Raw genomic sequence first — 19,267 nt, forward strand, 5'->3', positions numbered from 1 at the left:
TTAAATTATAACTGGAGAACAGATAAGGGATTCTGGTGGGAGCTCCCTGGCTTAGGCCCCAATTATAAAGACAGAAAAGAAAACAGGTCCCTGTCTTCAAGGAGTTTGCACACTTTTTTTTTTCTTTATGGCAACAAGTACATAGAGAATAGAAGTAGGTTCAAAGTAATTTCCAGAGGGAGAGGGAAGTAGCAGGTTAGGTTTCTTATAGGTATGAGCTTTGAAGGAAGCAGGGGATTCTCAGCAGCCTGAAGAAGGGAGGGCATTTTGGACAAGAGGGATCAACCATGCCAGCTGGAGGCACCCAGAGTGGCAAGCTTTCCCCCAGGTCCTCTGATTCTTCTTCTTGGACTTCCCCACCAAGACTTTCAAAGCCCACTGAAAGGCCATTTCTGCCTGGAGGGCAGCTTTCTCTAACTGCTTCCAGCCAAATCTAGAAACCAGGGCCCTCCCTCCAGCAAGTGATTTGTTCCTACCTCTCTGGTGCATTTACTTATCATGCCTTTTGTATTATGGGCATTTATGTCAAGTCGAGTCAACAAGCACTTAGTAAGCTTGTGTCAGGCGTGGGGCTAAGCTCTGGGTTTACAAAGAAAGGAAAAAGTCAGTTCCTGCTCTTAAGAAGGGGAGACAATATGCAAACAACTGTATACAAACAAGATGTATACTGGATAAGTTAGAGATGCTCTCAGAGGCATTAAGGGGGATAAGGAAAGGCTTCTTGCAAAAGGTGACTGAGACTCATTTCTGCCAAGACTGGAGGGAAATCAGGGGAATCAGGAGGTAGAGACAAGGAGGAAAAGAGTTCCAGGCATGGGGTGGGGGCAGTCAGTGAAAATGCTTGGAGTCAGGAGATGGAGTGTTAGTGTGAAGAACAGCAAAGAGGCCAATGTAAATGGATTTCAGTGTATGTGGAGGGAACTAAAGTGTAAGAAGACTGGGAAGGTATAAAGATGCCGGCTTCTGAAGGGCTTTAAAAGCCAAATGGAGGATTTCATATTTGATCCTGGAGGCAACAGGGAACCACTGACATTTGTTAAGAAGGAGGCCACAAAGGGTCAGGCCCTGCCCTTTAAAGGAAAATCGATTTGAAAGCTGAGTGGAGGAGGTCTAGCCTGGGGAGAGACTTGAGGCAGAGACTCAACAGAAGTCTATTGCAATAGTTCAGGTCTAAGCTGACCACGGCCTGAAACAGGCTGGTAGCAGTGTCAGAGGAGAGAAGGGGGCAGTGGAGGAGAGATGTTACAAGATCAAAAATCCAGAGGGCTTGGCAACTGACTGCACATGGGGAATGAGAGTGAGGCCTGGGGGAGGGGGAGGATGATGGCACCTGCCACAGTAAGAGGGACCTTAGGAAGAGGGGAGGACTGGTACAAGAAGGGAGTGGGGTGGGGAATGAGTTCCGTTTGTGACGTGTTGCCTTCAAGATGACCGTGAGACATCCAGCTCCAGAAGTCCAGTAGGCAGCTGGAGATGTGTTCCTGAAGTGGACGGGGAGGTTAAGGCTGGGTAAGTAGATTTGAGAGTCATACACATAGAAGTGAAAATCGAATCTACGGTTAAGTGATGGTGATCACGAAGCCAAGTAGTATAGATGTCTTTTCTACTATTGCACTAGGTGATTCGGTGGCTCCCTAAATTCAAACCTGACCTCAGACACTTAGTAGACTATGAACCTCAGCAAGTCACTTACCTGCACCCAATAAAACAGGGATAGTAGCACCTACCTTCCAGGATTGTGAGAACAAAGTGAGATTATTTGTAAAGGTGCTAGCTGTTATGAGAGTGAAAGCTCCCTGATGGCAAAAACAAACTAATTTCTTTTTAAAATTTCAGCTGTTTGCCCCAGCAAAGGCCTCAATACAGGCTTGTTGGAGGAATGAATGAATTTGTTCATCACCTGACTGGGGGAGTCTGAAGCTGAAGGGCAGTGGGCCTGAGGCTTTGGGCAGGAGGCAGGAGTGGGGAACCTGCAGCCTCCAGGCCACATGTGGCCTTTCTAGGTCCTTGTGTTCGACCTTTTGACTGACTCCAAGTTTTACAGAACTTTTCTTTTATTGAGAAGATTTGTTCCGTGAAGTTTGGATTCAGTCAAAGGGCTGAACTTGAGGACCCTGAAGGCCACATGTCGCCTCGAGGCCGAAGGAACAGGTTTTCGTCGGTTTCTTTCCAGCAGCAGGCACAATGTCTATCGGATTGTCAATAACCCTAATAACGGGGTACATCGAGGCCCTCCAGGGGCCACGATTACCTTCGATTAGAGTCCTCCGCCCTAACACTCTCCCCAACCCGCGAGCGAAGGACAGGAGGTCGAGTCCCGGGATTCCAAGGGAATTGGACTTCTCTTTCCCTTCCCTGCGGTCATGGCCATGGCAGGGCCCGGGAGACGACTGGGACACCAGGCAGGGTCAACTCTGCTTGGAGAGGCCCCAGAGAGCCCCGGGGGCCCGGGCGCAGAGGTGACTGCGGTGGGTGGGAGTGGGAGTTCAGAGTGAATGGCAAAGCAGCAGTAAGAAGGGAGGGAGTGAGACTGGCTTGGGGGTCTCTGAGTGTGGGGGAGGCGACAGTCGGGGATCGACTGAAGGGAGAAGTTGAGGCAGCTAAGGAGTAAGGGGGAGGGGAGCGGGACCTCTTAGCAAGGAGCTTCGGGGCGGGAGGTGGCCTCCGGGCCAGGGGAGAAGACTGGGCTGCCCGCTAGGGCTCCACGGTCCCAGTAACGGCCCGGGGCTAGCGACAGGATGAGGGGCTGGTGGCCACCCGCCCCAGCCCGAGACCTCGGTGACCCGCAGGGGGAAGAGCGCCAGGCTGGGTCGGGACTGGAGCCCGAGCTGGAGCCGGAGCTGGAGCCCGAGCCGGAACCCGAACCCGAGCCCGAGCCGGAGCTGGAGGAGTTGCTGGCAAAGGATGAGGAGCAGTTGGAGCCGCGGGGTCCCCGCCCCCCGCCGCCGGTCCCGCCCTTGCGGGCCAGCCATGGGCTCAAGAGGAAGCCGGCCAAGTGAGAGGGCGAGGGCCGGGGTCCCAGCAGCTCTTCCGAGGCTGCTCCTCTACTGGCTGCTGGACTGGAGAAAAGAGCGAAACATCGCCTGCCTGCCACATGGGGAGCATGGCCGAGCCCCAGTTCCCCCAGGCTCTGGGCATTGCCCCGACGAGGGTCGCTGGGCAGAACCGAGCTCACCCTGCTGAGGAGGGCGGGGCAGGCATGAAGGCTAGGGGGTGCGGGTGGGAAGGATTGGAAGGGATTAGTGGAGATGGTCAGTGAGGAGAAAGGGAGGGAGAGTCAGGAGGATTTGGTTAGGAGGAAAAAAAAGGAAAGGGTTAGTGGGTTGTAATGTGGCTAAATGTGGCCACAGAGTTCCATATCCTGAGGCAAATTGGGCCCAGAAGGGGTGGCAAGAGAGAGGGTAAAGGCAACCGCGTCCTCCTTCCCTCGGTGGTTAAAGGAATTTCAAGGGAGAGAGGCTGGAGACAGGCCCAACTGCAGCCCCCCTCCCCCCACCCCCAGATGATGGGGTTGGTGTTTGTGGTGGGAGCTGCATGGCCACGCCTCCCTTCTCTCCAGTATTCCCCTCTTCCATCCCTCCCTATGTCCAACCCAGGGTGGAGGCCGAGCTGCAGCTGCAGCATTCTGATTTGAGAAGACCACCCTTGAGAAAGGAAGAGTCTGACGCTGCACAAGGAGACCTCTCCCCACCAACCAAACAGCACAAGAAGGCCAAGAAACGCAAGAGCCTCGGGGCGCTGCCCCCTTTGGCCACTGCCACTGTGGGACCCACCCCAGCAGAAGCCCTTGGGCTGGAGAGTGAGTGGCATTTGGTGGTGGGCAACGAGCTTCTGTGCTTCTAAGGACCTAGCTCCCATGACCCTAGCTCCCTGAAGCCTTTGCTCAGGGTCCTCTCCAAGAATCCCCAGCACCTTCTTGATTCCCCAAGGACATGGGGGAGAGGGCCCCCGAAGAGTGTTATCTATGGCTCAGAGGCCACATTATGGTCACCTGCAGGGAAAGCTCAGCGTCTGAGGCCATTATACCAGTACATCAACTACAGCAACCCTGAGCTGAACCAGGCTGGGGAGGGAGAAGCTGAGGTCCAAGTGGAACTGGGCTTGGTCCCAGATGAGGCATCTGGAGGCCCAGAGGAGGCAGGGGCCAAGAGGCCACAGGCCTCACCCTTGAGAGGTCAGTGTTGCTCTAAGCCATAGCAGTGAGGCCTTCGGGAACTTCCCTCCCTGTTCTTCCCCCTGCTGGACTTGGTGCTTCCAGCCTCACCAGGGCTAAGTGCAGGTCCATTTTCCCATTACCTTGATGACTGTTCTCAGAACGGCTGACAGTGGTCCTGGTCCCAGAGACCAAATTCCATTCTGTCCAGAGCCGGGGTTGGGGTGAGCCAAATCAAGACCCTCTTCCACATGCTTCCTTTCCCTCCCTCCCTCCCTTGGGCTGTCTTCCTTTGCAGAGGAGGGAGGAGAGGAGCCTGTGCCCATTCTGAGCTTTACTCCGGGTAGCCAGCTGAAGGCCGAGGTGGACAAGTCAACCCAGGTGGATATTGACAAGATGCTGAGTGTGTGTGCAGCTCACCTTGTTCCCCCGCTTTCCCCCCAGTATAAGTGACAGAAGGCTTGTCTGGCTCAGGCTGCTGTGGCAGCTGAGTGAGCCAGGCCACGGCGGGCTCAGGAGAGATGGGCACTTTGCTGAGAAACTTACTGGCCAGAAAGACCCAAGGGGCTTTATCAGGTCTCCACCCAAAGACCCTTATGCCACCTTCTCCACTTGGCAGTATTCCTGGATGAAAGCTCTCAGCCTTACTGGCAATAAACATATTTAGCAGTCTTGGGGCTTTGGTATTATTACCTGTGGGATTGGCTTCACTGAGGAGAACCAGGGGAAACAGAGAGCTACCTGAGGGTTACATCTTCTCCCTTTGGACTCATTTTACGAAGAAAATAGAAATTTAAGAGTAAAATGAGGGCATTGCTTAGATTCTCGTGTGTGCACAAGGGCTGCGTGTGCACGGAGCACGGAGCATTTAATTAGGATAGTTCCCGTTCCTATAGCACTTTAAGGGTTACAAAGCAGTTTCTTTCAAACACCCTTATGGGTAAGACACATATTCTGCCAATGTTAAAGCAGAGGAGTGGCTGATTTAAGTCCAGGTTTTCCTGAGCCCATGCTCAGCTTCATGTAAAGTAGGAAGACTGGACTTCTGATTGGGAAACTTGGCTTTGAATTTTGCCTTGTATTTATTAGTAAGACCTTGAATGAATCACTTAATTACCTTGGGCGTCAGGTTCCTCATCTGTCCAAAGGACATGATGATAACAGCACACACTTTCCAGGGCTGCGAAATCAAATGAGAATGTGGTTTATAAAGCTTCAAGTGCTTTAGAACTGTGACCTGTCTTTATTATTATTACTATTCTTGTTCCACCACATTGCTCCTGCTCTTTGGGGGCTAGGCCAGTCAGGTGCAGGAAGCTGGTTGTGTTTCTAGGAGCTCTTTCTACTGGATGGTGGTTTCCCCTTCTCCCTTCCTGACATGCTGTAGTGTGAATCAGTCTGAAAAGTCAGAGCAATATTCTTTTGAGGGGTTCAGCCCTGTGATTTCATCATGGGGAAATCCTAATATGGAAACTTCCACTCTAGGTGGAGATTAGATACTCATCTATAATTGAAGAGTGTTGGAGAGTTGCCTGGGGAACTGACAGTTAATTAATACCTTGCACATGGTCACACAGCTAGTATGTGTCAGAGTAAGGTCATAAACACAGGTCTTCTCAAGTCCATGGCTGGCCTTCCATCCGCTATGTCCTAAAGAACAATACCACTGTGCCGATTAGGATTCCTGGTTGAGAAGACCTGCTCCTTTGCTGAGCTCTGGAGGAGCGAAAGCACTGAACTTGGAATCTTGCCATTGGACTTTTGAACAGAATTTGACAACTGGAAGGGACCTCAGAGGCCATCTTGCCTAACCCATAAAGAAATGGAATGCCCTACAAACAAATCTAACAAATTTCTAGCCTTTGCTTGAAGAATTCCAGGAAGGAGGGACCTACACCTCTCCAGGCAGCCCATTTCACTTCTGGACAGTTCTAACTGGTAGGAAGGGCTGCTTTGTTTTGACCCTAACCCTAACCCTAAATCAATCACAAATTTCTCAAAAGATAAATGACCAAATAGCCTATTTACAACTTCCACCCATTGTATTGTTCTGATTCTGCCTTTTGGGACCAAACAGAACAAGCCCACTTCCTCTTCTTCAGTTATCTGAAGACAGCTGCCATGCCTTCCCTGCATCTTCCAGTCTCAAGGATAAACACACCCAATTTCTTCCTTTTAAGATGTGGCTCCATCTTGCTTTTCTTTCTCTAGACACCATCCAGCTTATCAAGTGTCCTTTTTAAACCACCCAGTCCAGAACTGCACATTATTCCAAATAACTTGCCCCATTTAAACTTGTGAAGTCAATTTTTTTTGCACCTAAGTGTAAGATTTTCATTTCTCCCTACTGAATTTCACCTCAATATATTTGACTGAATGTTCTGGCCTACCAAGATTCTTTTGGATCCTGACACTGTCCTCCAGTGTGTTTGCTACCCTCCCAACTTGATATCATCTGAAAATCTGATAAGCCTTTATCCATTCAGAAATTGCTGAACAACCAGAGACAAGAACACATCCCTGCAGTCTCCCTGCCATGTTGACAATGAACCAATAACTGTTCCTTGAATCCAACCAGTTCTGAATTCATCTGATTTTATCAGCTGTCTCTCTAGGTCACTAGACCTAGGGTCAAGTCTCAGCTCCCCACCTCACTAGCTGTGGAAACTTAAGCAAATTGCCATACTTCTCTGGTCTTCAATCAGTCAGTTAATAAATATTAAGTACCTACTTTATGCCAGGCCAGTATTCTTGCCAAGAAAACCCCAAATGGGGTCATGAAGGGTTGGACATGACTGGAAAGACTGAACAACAAATGTGCCGGAACTAAGTGCTAAGTGCTGGAAATACAAAGAAAGGCAAAAGACAGGCCCTGTCCTCAAGGAGCTTTCAATCTAATGGAGACAAATACAAGCAATCATGTCCAAACAAGATAGGTATATATGTGTGTATGTGTATGTGTGTAGGTGTACATATATATATATATGTATATATACACACACACACATACACATACAGACTAAATCAAGAGATAATCAACAGAGGAAAGCCACTAGCATTGAAGGAAATTGGAAAAGGCTGGGTGGGATTGTAGCTGGGACTTGAAGGAAGCCAGGAGACACACAGATGAAGAGGGAGAGTATTCCAGGCATGAGGGCAGCCAGGGAAAATGCTGTTGGGAGATGGAGTGTCTTGTGCAAAGGACGATGAGGAATCCAGTTTCACCGGGTATGTGGAGGGGTGTAAGGTGTGAGCAGACTGGAAAGATGAGGAGGGGGAGGTCATGGAGAGCTCTGAGTGCCAGAGGGTTTTATATTTGATCCTGGACATGACAGAAAGCCACTGGAGTTTATTCAGTAGGGGAGAGAAATAGTCAGTCCTGTACTTTAGGGAGCTCATTGTGCCAGCTGAGTGGGAGATGGACTTGAGGCAGCAGACCCAGTAGCAATAGTGCAGGTGGGAGTTGATGAGGGCTTGGACCAGGTACACTCTTTTCGGACAGAAGGAGGTATAAATGAGAGACAATTGTAGGTAAAACTGACAGGCCTTGGCAGCATATGGGATATGGGGGTGGGTGGCAGGGAGGAGTTATGGAGGACACCTGGGTAGGACGGTGGTATTCTCCACAGTAATAGAGATGTTTGGAAGAAGTGAAGGTTTGGGGCCTGGGGGGGAGTGGAGGAAGATAAGGAGTGTCCTGTTGGATGGTTGGTAGACAACAGCTACTAGGATTTTGGTAGCATCTTGGATATAGATTGAGTGAACCTCAAAGGAAGAGAAGTTACTGAGAGACAGAAGTAGAGGGAGCGTGTGGAAGTGGCCATGGAGAGTGAGGGGAATTCCAACTTCTCCGCCTCAGCCAATGATGGGTGGGGGGGAGAGGAATGAGTGCAAGTTCGGCCAGTGCTGGAAAAGGTGGCCAGTGAGGCTAGCCTCTAGCCAGAGGGAGCCCAAAGATGAAAGGATAAAAGGAAAAGATGAAGGTAGATTTGTTAGCTATGGGGAGGATGAATTCAAGAGAGCCCCATAGAAGCATGGGCAGCAAAAAGGGTTAATGGGAATGAGATGGGCTGGGGAAGGGCATTGTATGATGAGGGGGTGTGGGACCCCTGGGATGGGGAGGGTATGACCAGGTGGGCATTTTTTAATCATTGCTCAATCAGTTCATCTAGGTCAGGGACATCTCTAAGGATATAGCCTTGGGTGGGATCCTCTCTGGGTCTTAGACTTGCCCGTTTGGCCCCAAAAGGCAGAAGTAGAGTAAAGGAACCAGTACAAGTTAAAAAGAGGCCACTTATATTACTTGGTCACTTATCTACTGGCAAATTGGTGATCACTTGTGATCAATTAAAGCTAGATCAGAAGAAAAAAAGAAAAAAAACCCTTCCTACTAATTAGAGCTGTCCAGAAGTGAAATGGGTTGCCTGGAGAGGTAGTAGTTTCCCCTTTCTTCGAGATCTTTGAGAAGGGGCTAGATGGCCATTGTCAGGTTTGTTGGAAGGGGATTCCTTTCTCATATGGCTTAAAGTTTCAGTGATTTTTGTTCAGTCGCCTTCCAGGCATGTCCAACATTTGACCCCATTGTGACCCCATTTGGGGTTTTCTTGGCAGAGATACTGGAGATGTTTGCCGTTTCCTTCTCCAGCTCATTTGTCAGATGAAGAAACTGAGGCAACAGGGTGAAGTGACCTGCCCAAGGTCACAGAACTAGTGAGGGTCTAAGGCCAGATTTTAATCAGGAAGATGAGTCTTCCTGACTCCAGGCCCAGCGCTCTATCCACTGTGACATCTAGCTACTCTTACCTCAACTGCCAAATGGACCAAATAATAAATGTAGTGCCTAAGCCATGAGGGTCACATGCCTACGTACAGTTTGCTGTTCCCAGGAAACTCAGAATTCCATTCCGGAAAATTTTAAAAATAAAAAAACTTGGCTAGGAAGGGACCTTACAAATTATCTAGTATTTACTTACACATCACTTTACAGAGGAAGGAACTGAAGAAACAGAGAGGATTAGTAGTCAGGTCTCCTGACGTTCAGCTCAGTGTCCCTTATCCTCTATTCTTCTGGAATAAGCTCCAGCTGGGGAGGAGAAGTTACCGTTGGCATAATGGAAAGAACACTTGAATTGTAGCAAAATCTTTGTCCAACGTCGGTTCCACCTTTCTTAGGAAAGAAAGGTGTCCTGCAAGATTTCTTTCAGGTCTATGGTCATACTCAGGGAAATTTATGCTATGGTCTGTCCTCACAGAAGTTAGGGAGTTCAGACTCCTGACATCATTGAGGTCATCATAGTAAAAAATAATTCTCTTTTGGGGACCATTTTGGAGGGGGAAAAAGTCACTTGTTCTCAACTAATCTATATTTGATTGACATGAAAAGTTTCATCTTTAAAAAAAACCCAACTCCCCCCAAAGACAAATGGCTAAGTAATACAGTTTTCAAAAATATTGCAAATTATAAATGATCACCTGGAAATATGTTCAAAATTACTAGCAATAAGATAATTGTATACTAAAACAACTCTGAGGTTTTACTTCATACCGTCCAAATGGATAAAGATGAAAAAATGTAAGAACAGTTAAAGTTGGGGGGCTGTGGGAAGATAGACCCAATGATGCACCATCAGTGGAGATGTGAAATGGTCCAACTAGTCTAGATTTCAACTATTTCTGAATTATGCAGGAAAAATGATTGAACTGCCTATACCCTCCAACCTAGCAATCCCAAGATTGGGCACAAATCTCAGGGAAATTAAAGACAGAAACAAAGGTAAAACATATGCCAATATATTCATAGCAGCTCTCTTTGTAGTAGCAAAGAACTGGAAATAAAGTGGGTGTCCATTATTTGTGTAATGAAGAGAAAAGCTATGGCATATGAGTGTAATGGAATATTGTTGTGCAATAAGAAATGACAAATATGTCCTAATACTTGGGAAGACTATAAATTGATGCAATAAGCCAAACTAACAAAAACTTATACAATGTAATATAAAAATAACTTAAAGGAAGCTGAATGAGAAATGAAAAAAATGAAGGTCTCAGAGAAGAGATAATAAATAGACATTAAGAAGACTGAAACATACCTCCTCTTTCGCCACAGAGAGGTGGAGGGGGATTATTAGTATAGAATATTACATCATATCAGACAAGGTTTGTATGTTTTTGCTTAATTGTTTTAAGGGAAGGTTCAATCCAGAGGCAAGAGTGGAGAATTACTGTGATATCAGTACGAAAGGCATCAATAAAATGCATTTTTTCAAGAAACCAAGTTGGAGAACCAGGTCCTCAAGATGTGTGGAAAAAAAAAAAATTTCTTCCTCATGCACAGCAACAATGTAACAGCACCTTTCTCCAGTAGGGGTCACTCTGTGACAAGGTCCAAGACCACGGACGTTCATATGATTCCCCCTATTCTTCTTTGTGTCTGGAGAGCTCTCAGGCATTCCTCATGTTTTGGCCAAATTAGGTATTTTCCCCAGAAACTTAAGGCTGAAGGCAAAAAGTACAATCAGTTTTACTTCCTATGTTTCCTGGAGGAGTATTATAGCCCTCTTCTCTGAGGGCAGAGAGATGCCTTCTCCTACCATGTGACAGAATGTAGGCTTTCTTGCTTTGTGGCTACCTGAGAGCCCTTTGGCAAAGACTCCCCCTCTGACTCTAGCTTCCTCTTATTTTGTAAAATAAGGGGTTCTTAGGGCCATAGGATTTAGAGGTCAAAGGGAAGGGACCCTGAGCTAATCAAGGAGGAAGCTAGGATTGCCCATTTTTAAACAGGTCCTAGGAAGCCGAGCAGGGATGAGCTGGATAATGTAGACAGAAGCTGGATGTGAGGTGAAATGTTCCCGCTCATTCAAGGCTTGAAGGTAAAGAAGCACAGATTAAGTAGAAAGGGTGCTTAAAAAAAAAAAAGAGAGAGATCATCTCTGCAGAATCTCAGTTGCATAAATCCAGTTGTAACCTCTCACTTGACCTTCAGTCTCTTATCACCAACTGCCTATTGGGCCTCTCAAAGTGGATTCCTTTAGACATCTCAAACAGTATGTTCAAAACAGAATTGACTATCTTTACCTCTAAATCTTCTTCTCTTCCCAACTTTCCTATTACTATCAAGGGCACCACCAATCTTCCAGTCACCCAGGCTCAAAATCTGTGTCATTATCGTATCCTTGTCTGGAAATCCTCTTCTTCTGTCCTTTGCAAAACAATCAACAAGTATTTAAATGCGTATGTGCCGGGGACTGGCTACTGTTACATATATAGAATTTGTAGCAAAATCCAGAGAAGATTTGATTAAAATGGAATATCCTAGATCTAATCCATGGTTTGCTTTTCAGAATTCTATCTCTAAAACACTCAGAGGGAGGGCATTCCCTCTCAAAACTTCTCCAAAGTTAGAAAGCTCTCCTACATGAATTCTCCTTTTAGAAAGATGGAAGGATTTGTTAGTGGTATGCTCCACAGTAATGGGAAAGTTACCAAGAAGGGAGAATTTGTTAGTGGTATCCTCCGCAGTAATAGGAAAGTTGTTAAGAAGGGAGGATTTGGGAGGAAAGATAGTGAGCTCAGTTTTGGACATGTTGAGTTTAAAATGTCTATAGGACATCCAGTTCTTGATGTCTAAAAGGCAATTGGAGAGGTGAGACTGGAAGTCAGGAAAAGGGTTAGGGCTGGACTGGTGGATCTGAGAGCTTAGAGATAACCATTGAAACCGTGGGAACCGATGAGATCACCAAGTGAAATGGTATAGAGACAAGAAAAGGGGGCCTAGAGCAGAACCTTGAGGACTCCCCACTATTAGAGTACGACACGGATAAAGATCAAGCTAAGGAAACAAAGGAGTCATCGGCTAAGTAGGAAGAGACTAGCAAGGGTGGTTGACAGTATCAAAGGCTGCAGAGGAGTTAACAAGGATGAAAACTGAGAAAAGGTCATTAGGTTTGGCAATTAAGAGATTATTGGTAATTTTGGAGAAAGCAGTTTTGGTCAGAAGCCAGACTGCACAGAGTTGAGAGAGAGAGAGAGGTGAGGCAGTAGAGACACACCTGCTACAGATGGGTCTTCTCAAGGAGTTTGGCCACAAAAGGGAGGAAAGATACAGGATGATACTGGGCAAAAACTGTCCTCTTCAAGCACTTCTCACTTTACTGGGGAAACAACATGCAAACAACTACAATACAAGATACAATACTGTGTAAATCAGATGTAAGCAGTAATAATGAGAGTGGGGCAGCCAGGGGACAGTGGATAGAGGGCCCCACCCCGGAGACCCGAGTTCAAATGCAGCCTCAGACACAAGCTGTGTGACCCTGGGCAAACCTCTCAATCTTGATCACCTCCCCAAAAAAGGAAAGTGTTGAGGGTGAATGAAAGGAAGGAGAAGACGCAGAAAATGTGGAGAAAAGAGTTGGTAACTGCTTGGATATGGGGGCATGAACCTTAGGTCCAAGGCTTATATACCTTATTGGCTCATCCGTGTTAGGGATGAGATCCACCATCATTATTTAGGATCTGACCGTTCAGATCTTGGGAATCCTGACTCTGAAGTGTGCTATACCATGGTCTGGCCACATTGGGAGCGCTGCACGGTTGGTCCCAAGGCAAGGGGAGTCAGTGTCTGAACTGCTTGAGAGCAGAGACTCTTTGACCTTTCTGGAGATCCTCTGTGATTGGACTAGTGCCTGGCACTTAATAAATGTTTATTGGTTGACTAACCTAGTGTATTCTATTCTGGGTCATTGATACTCAATCAGCAAACATTTATTATGTGCTTACAATGTGCTAAGCATGATGCCAAATTCTGAGTTCATAGTCAACTAGCATTTAAGTGCCTACCTGTCACATCCAGGCAATGGACTAAGTTCTGGGGATACAAAGAAAAGCAAAAAGCAAACACTCCCTCCTCTCCAGGAGTTGTTTAATGGGAGAGACAACAATTAGGTACAAACAAGATGTCTACAGGGCAAATTGGGGGGTAGTCTCAGAGGGAAGGCACCAAGATTAAGAAGGACTGGGAAAGACTTCTTGCAAAAGGCAGGACTTTAGCTGAGACCTGAAGGAATTCAGGAACTCAGGTCTCCGGGGTGGGGCCCTCTATCCACTGTCACCTAGCTGCCCCACTCTCAGCACTTTCTAATTCTATCCAAATGAGTCTCCCTGCTCCCAGTCTCTCACTGTCTCCATAGCTGCCAAAATGACCTCCTTTAAGGCTCAGGTGTGACCATGTTAGTCATACCTCTGTTCAAAAACTTTGAGCAGCTGTTACCATTGGGATGGGGACAGATACTAGGGGAGGATGGCCTCCTTGGAGAGTTTAAAAGCTAATTAATTCAACAGAGGAGTTGGTGGAGGAGAGGTCTCTAGAGGATGTGCTACACCTTTTCCCTTATGAGGGAAGGGTGTGGAAGGGAATTTTTCTCTCTTTCTCTCCCCCTTGCTAAAGTAGTGTAGGGCCAAAGGAGGAACAGTTGTTGAGCAGAGTCTAGAATCAGAGGTTCCCAAATTTATTTGGCCTACTGCCCCCTTTAAAAAAAATTTGCTCAGCACCCTCCTGGAAATCTACTTTCTTTAACCCTTTAATAGTTAAAAAAAACATTTCAAAAACATATGAATTTAAAAAAAAAATTTGCATCTTAAATTTAATAATTTATGGTAAACTTGTGGGATCCCCCCCCACTGAAATTTTGATAATGCAATATTGTATCATGTAACCATACAGTATCATATTATAAACAAGTCATTAGAAGCACATATTCCTGCCAATACATGCTGGACTTCCCAACAATGCCCGGCATGCTCACCTGCCAATACTTGCTTGTTAAGACCTGTCAGTGGACTTGACCACTGATCAGTTATTTTAACTCTGTTATACAACATGTAGAAACGGTTTTTCAAAATTCTCTTTTCTTCTTTCCTCATGCTTCCACTGTCCTCTTATCTTCATTTAACACCCCCCAATTGATCCAAGGTACTATTGCCCACCCTGGATCATTCCAGTGCCCCCCAGGGGGTGGTACCGCCCATTTTGGGAACCTCTGATGGTGCCTGGAATTGGCAGGCTCCAGAATCCAGTTTGCGGCAGAATTTGGGTTCCAGTTCTTTCCAAAAATGCACAGCAGTACCCAAGGCTTGGATGTGGTAAAGGTCACAGCCAAGCAGTGGAGCCATGTGTCGGCCCAGGAGCAGGCCCAGAGGTCCAGGGCCATTCCCAAGAAGAACAGCCCAAGGACCCTTCCATCCCCATATAGTTGTGTTTCAGGCTTGTCAACATGGAGACAGCTGGCCCCCAGTCCAAGACTAGATCTACAAAAGTCCAGAGTCCCCCATTTCATCAGCTGGCCCAGGCAAAGGAAACGATAAATCAAGGAGAGAACAGACAGGCAGTGATGGAAAAGAAGATTCCATTCCCCAGGCTGTGACACTAACATCAGGTAAGTACTGTGTCTCCACCAGCCCCAGCTTAGTTCTCAGCACACCACAGACTCTTAATATGCTACTGAATAAAGGAATAAACGAAGGAAGGACAAGGTGATAACACTGGACTGTACACTCCATGGTATCTCTATAGTAAAACAATGGGAAGAAGTTTTCACCGAATCTTTGCTTCCTTTTGGGGAGGGGGAGAAGAGAGAGCCGCTGAATGGGAAGTGGTTCAGGGCCCGAGTTTCCTCCTCTCTGGGGAGTTGGCTGAGGACAGGCGAGACCATTGGAATCAAGGCCATCTAACTTTAAAGCTGAAAGGACTTTAGCTGTCAGCGCCAGGGGCCTCTTGGTTAGGAAAGAAAAGCTCCATACAAGTAAGCAGGGTGATGCCTTTTGTTTTTCCCAAAAGATCACTCCATGGAACCATCAAGCTGAAATCGATGCTTCATGTGAACACATAGAAGGCTGGAAAGAACAAACTAAAGCATCCTCACATACACAAAACACATTTAATAAGACGGGAGTTACCTCCTGTGCATTACAGGTAAAAATCAGTCCCTGCAGTGCGTTTTTCCACCCAAACCTGACCCAGGCTGGAGGCAGGGGGTGTCCTGGGAGGCCTGCAGATGGTCTGCCCCCAGCCCTCAGTTGCTTCCTGAGACACCACTGGTGCCCCTTCTTTATCCTAGGGACTGCATGCGCATTTCTGTGGCAGTCGTCACTTTTCCTCTGTGTACTCAGCTCTGAGTTTTCTGAGAAGCCTCCAATCTCCCAGTCTTCCTGAAACTACACATGACCTCAGGAAGCCATAAGTACCACCTACATTTCTGTATGTTTTGTGTTGTTTTTTTTTTCCCTGAGAGAGAAGCCAGCCCTTCAGAGAACACCAAAGATGGGACCCATGGTAGGGAGGGGCTGGTGAGAGGCCAGGATGGAAGCTAAAGAGTCAGAGGCAGAGAAAGGGGCCCAGATGTATGGGCCAATTTGTTCAAATGATAAGTTTCTCCAAAAATCAGTTACCTCTATGCCTGTTTCATGGAAATCGCTGAGGACTAGTCACTGCAGAGTCCACAAAGAAATAAAAACTTCAGTCTCCTTAAACGAGTCTTTAAAATTTCCACAAAATTTCTTCCCTCTCCCACCCCACAAACAATTCAGAATATCAGATCTTCTTATTAATTTATTTTAGATTTTTTCAGGTGTTTTAATCCTCTCTTTCTTCTCTTTGCACCAAACATTTGCTCTAGTCACCTCCAAGAGGGAGTTCTTTAGAACTGGGACTTTCCCCTTCTCTTCCAGCATTTAGACTCTGGGTAGTGTGTGTGTGAAGGTGGTCCCATATTCCCCATCTTACCTTTCAGTTAGAAGACCTGAGCCTATAAATCAACAGAGAGGAGAGTCCTTTCTCTACATCTTGCCCCTTTGTGAACAAAGGAAGGTAGGTCAGGGAAGAGGAGCCACAGATGGGCCCCGAGGCCCTGACAGAGGTATCCTTGCCCAGGAGGGGGATGGGGAGAGAGACCTTGTTATCAGTTCTCTCCACGTCTGGATGCCTAAAGTAACTTCCCAGGAGGCCGGGGGCAGCAGATCTGGCTCCTCAATGTATGTTTTCCCATCCTATTAAAAGGTGTGAACAAGCAGGCCTGACTTCTTCTCACACCCATGATGTCATGGGTGAGAGCTCTGTCCTTTTCTGGAAGTGCAAAGGGAAATTCAAGTTTTGCTAACAATCTGATCCAACAGCAATGGAAGCCCTGAACCTCCCAATGAGTCTGAGGAGAAATCACCCTGCCTTTCCCCCGACGTTACCTCAGGTTTTTGCCCAGACATATGATAACCTGACTTATTAAACACAAACCCATGTGTTTTCCACAAAGAAGGCTGGGGCCTGGTATACCCCCTACCCTACACCGCCATCCCAAATGGCCAGCAGCCGGCTCATACATTGTTTCTTTGCAGTGCCTCACAAAGGTTCTGATTGGCATCTGGCTCCTCAGTCATGACTTCCACAGTCTCCCACTCCCCAGACCTGCTGGATTTCTTTATGGCATCAACCACACTCTGCATGTAAAGCCCATCCTCAAACGAGGCTGCCATGGAGACTGGCTTACAATCCCAGGTGCGATGGTCATCTTGTTCCTGAAATGACTGGCGCAAAGCCTGCACCATGTATACCATGCCTTTCAGGTACAGCAATGGAATGTCTTTAAATCCATTTTCTAGAAGCCCTGCATTGATTGTCAAAGAGTCTGTCAGCAGCTGTTCCTCCTGGAGCGAAGTGCTCTTTTGTCCATAGAGGTCAGATCCTCGGGCTATGAGGCGACCAGCAGACCCCACAATCATGACTTCGTGCACAAAGGAGCCTGGCATGTTGAAGTTGAGAGTTACTGTGCCACAAACACCCCCATTCATAAGCATTTGGAAAAAGCAGAAGTCATCACTGGTGACGTGCCGGATTCCACTGATCTCGGCATTCTGTTTCACAAATGTCTTCAGAAAACCATGGACCTTCTCAGCCTTCCTCCCAGTTAGGTGAGTTAAGAGGTCAACAATATAGGTGCCCATTGTGTGCAGACCACCGCCTCCCATGTGCTCATCACAGATCCAGTTGTACTTGTGGCTAAGAAGGCTGCCCCAGTACACACGCACGTCACAGATCATTACAGTGCCAATGTAATGCTCTTCAATCAGTTGCTTCATCCGAATAAAGGCAGGTAAGAATCGAAGGACATTCCCCACAAGACTCATGAGTTTGGGGTAGTAGCGTGCCGCTGTCACCATCCTGAAGGCGTCTACCGAGGTTGCTGCTTTTTCACAGATCACATTCTTCCCAATACCTGAGGACAAGACAGAACAGGAAACCTGAATAGATAATTTGGAAAACCATTCTGATTTCCTATATGAGACACAATGGCTCTGCTCACTTCCCAGCTTTTTCTGAAGCCAACCTGCTTATCATTTTTTATAACACACTAATATTTCATCGCAATAGTATACCACAATGTTCAGCCATTCCCGAAACTGAAGAGCATCCCCTCAATTTCCAATTCTTTGCCACCACAAAAAGATCTGCTACAAATATTTTTGTACATGTAGGTCCTTTTTCCTTTTCTTTGATCTCCTTGGGATACAGCCCTAGTAGTGGTATTGGTGGGTCAAAGGGTATGCACAGGTTTATAGCCCTTTGGGAAAAGATTCAAATTGTTCTCCAGAATTGCACCAACAATGCATTACTGTCCCTATTTTTCCACATCCTTTCCAGCACTGGTCATTTTCCTTTTCTGTCACATTAGCCAATTGGATAGGTATGAAGTGATACCTCAGGATTGTTTTAATTGCATTTCTCTAGTCAATAGTGCAGCTACTGGGGCCAGTGATATGGTGCAGTGGATAGAGTGCTAGGCCTGGAGTCAAGAAGTCTCATCTTCCTGAGTTTAAATCTGGCCTCAGACATTTACTAACTGCATGATCCCAGGCAAACCACTTAACCCTGTTTGCTTCAGTTTCCTCAAATGTAAAATGACCTGGAGAAAGAAATGGCAAACCACTCCAGTATCTATTCCAAGAAAACTCCAAGTGGGGTCACAGAGTTGCACATGACTGCAAATGACTGAACAGAAACAGAAATCAAGAGTGATTCAGAGCACTTTTTCATGTGATTATTGATGGCTTTGATTTCTTCTTCTAAAAACTGCCTGTTCATATCCTCTGACTATTTATCAATTGGGGAATGGATCTTATTTTTATAAATTTGACTCAGCTCCCTATATATTTGAGAAATTAGGCCTTTATCAGAGAAACTTACTGTAATCCCCCTCCCCCCAGTTTCCTGCTTTCCTTTTAATTTTGGCTCCTTGGTTTTGTTTGTACAAAAACTTAATACTGTGTAATCAAAATTAGTCATTTTACTTCCTGTGATCCTATCTCCTTTCTGCTCATAAACTCTTCCTTTATCCACAGAACTGACTTAGATCTAAAATTTTCCATGATCCTCTACGTTGCTTATGATATTACCTTTTATGTCTAAATCACATACCCATGTTGACCTTATCTTGGTAGAGTTTTCTCAAATGGTGTGTTCTTACCCTCAAAGCTAGAATCTTTGGGTTTATCAAATACTAGATTACTATGGTGTACTGCATGCCTGATCTATTCTTAGCCAGTACCAGATTATTTTGATGACTGCCACTCTGTAACAGTTTGGAATCTGGTCCTGCTAGGCCAACTTCCTTCACAATTTTTTTTCCCACGGATCCCCCTGATATTCTTGAACTTTTGTTCTTCTAGATGAATTCTGTTATTTTTTCTGTTGTTGCTGAGTTGTTCAATCATGCGTGACTTTTCATGACCCCAGGGACCACAGTATGTCAGTACTGTCCACAGAGTTTTCTTGGTAAAGATACTAGAGTAGTTTGCCATTTTCTTCTCCAGCGGATTAAAGCAAACAGAGGTTAAGTGACTTGCACAGGGTCACACAGCTAGTAAGTAGCTGAGGCTGAATTTGAAGTTTTCCTGACTAGAGGACCAGTGTCCTATTCCACTAAGCCATTTAGCTGCCTCCATTATTTTCTATAGCTCTATAAAATAATTCTTTGGTAGTTTGGTATGGCACTGAATAAGTAAATTAGTTTAGACAGAATTGTAATTTTTATTATATTGGATTAGCCTACTCTTAAACAATAAGTATTT

The 19,267-nt window shown here is 46.3% G+C and overlaps 2 protein-coding genes across 2 annotated transcripts in view; one reads left to right on the forward strand and one right to left on the reverse strand.

Moving 5' to 3' along the window:
- The first annotated feature begins 2,363 nt into the window (after positions 1-2,363).
- C3H16orf86 (chromosome 3 C16orf86 homolog) lies at positions 2,364-4,824 on the forward strand. Its single transcript, XM_036748499.1, has 5 exons — positions 2,364-2,468; positions 2,790-2,995; positions 3,597-3,799; positions 3,998-4,174; positions 4,452-4,824. The coding sequence occupies exons 1-5, from the start codon at positions 2,364-2,366 to the stop codon at positions 4,604-4,606; spliced, it is 846 nt and encodes a 281-aa protein (XP_036604394.1). The 3' UTR covers positions 4,607-4,824.
- Positions 4,825-15,002: 10,178 nt separating this feature from the next.
- The window catches only part of GFOD2 (glucose-fructose oxidoreductase domain containing 2), a 68,422-nt gene continuing 64,157 nt past the window's right edge, over positions 15,003-19,267 (reverse strand). Inside the window, exon 3 of the mRNA XM_036753133.1 lies at positions 15,003-17,415. Within this exon, the coding sequence (XP_036609028.1) occupies positions 16,517-17,415 (899 nt within the window). The 3' untranslated portion in view covers positions 15,003-16,516. The remainder of the gene's footprint in view (positions 17,416-19,267) is intronic.

This window comes from Trichosurus vulpecula, chromosome 3 (genome assembly GCF_011100635.1).
Source record: "Trichosurus vulpecula isolate mTriVul1 chromosome 3, mTriVul1.pri, whole genome shotgun sequence".
Classification (NCBI taxonomy): Eukaryota; Metazoa; Chordata; class Mammalia; order Diprotodontia; family Phalangeridae; genus Trichosurus; species Trichosurus vulpecula.

Bases quoted from the DNA above. Each gene is read 5' to 3' on its own strand.
- C3H16orf86 (XM_036748499.1), top strand. From the start codon at position 2,364: ATGGCCATGGCAGGGCCCGGGAGACGACTGGGACACCAGGCAGGGTCA. The intron at 3,800-3,997 runs GTGAGTGGCATT...GGTCACCTGCAG, and splicing joins AGAAGCCCTTGGGCTGGAGA to GGAAAGCTCAGCGTCTGAGG. The intron at 4,175-4,451 runs GTCAGTGTTGCT...CTTCCTTTGCAG, and splicing joins ACAGGCCTCACCCTTGAGAG to AGGAGGGAGGAGAGGAGCCT.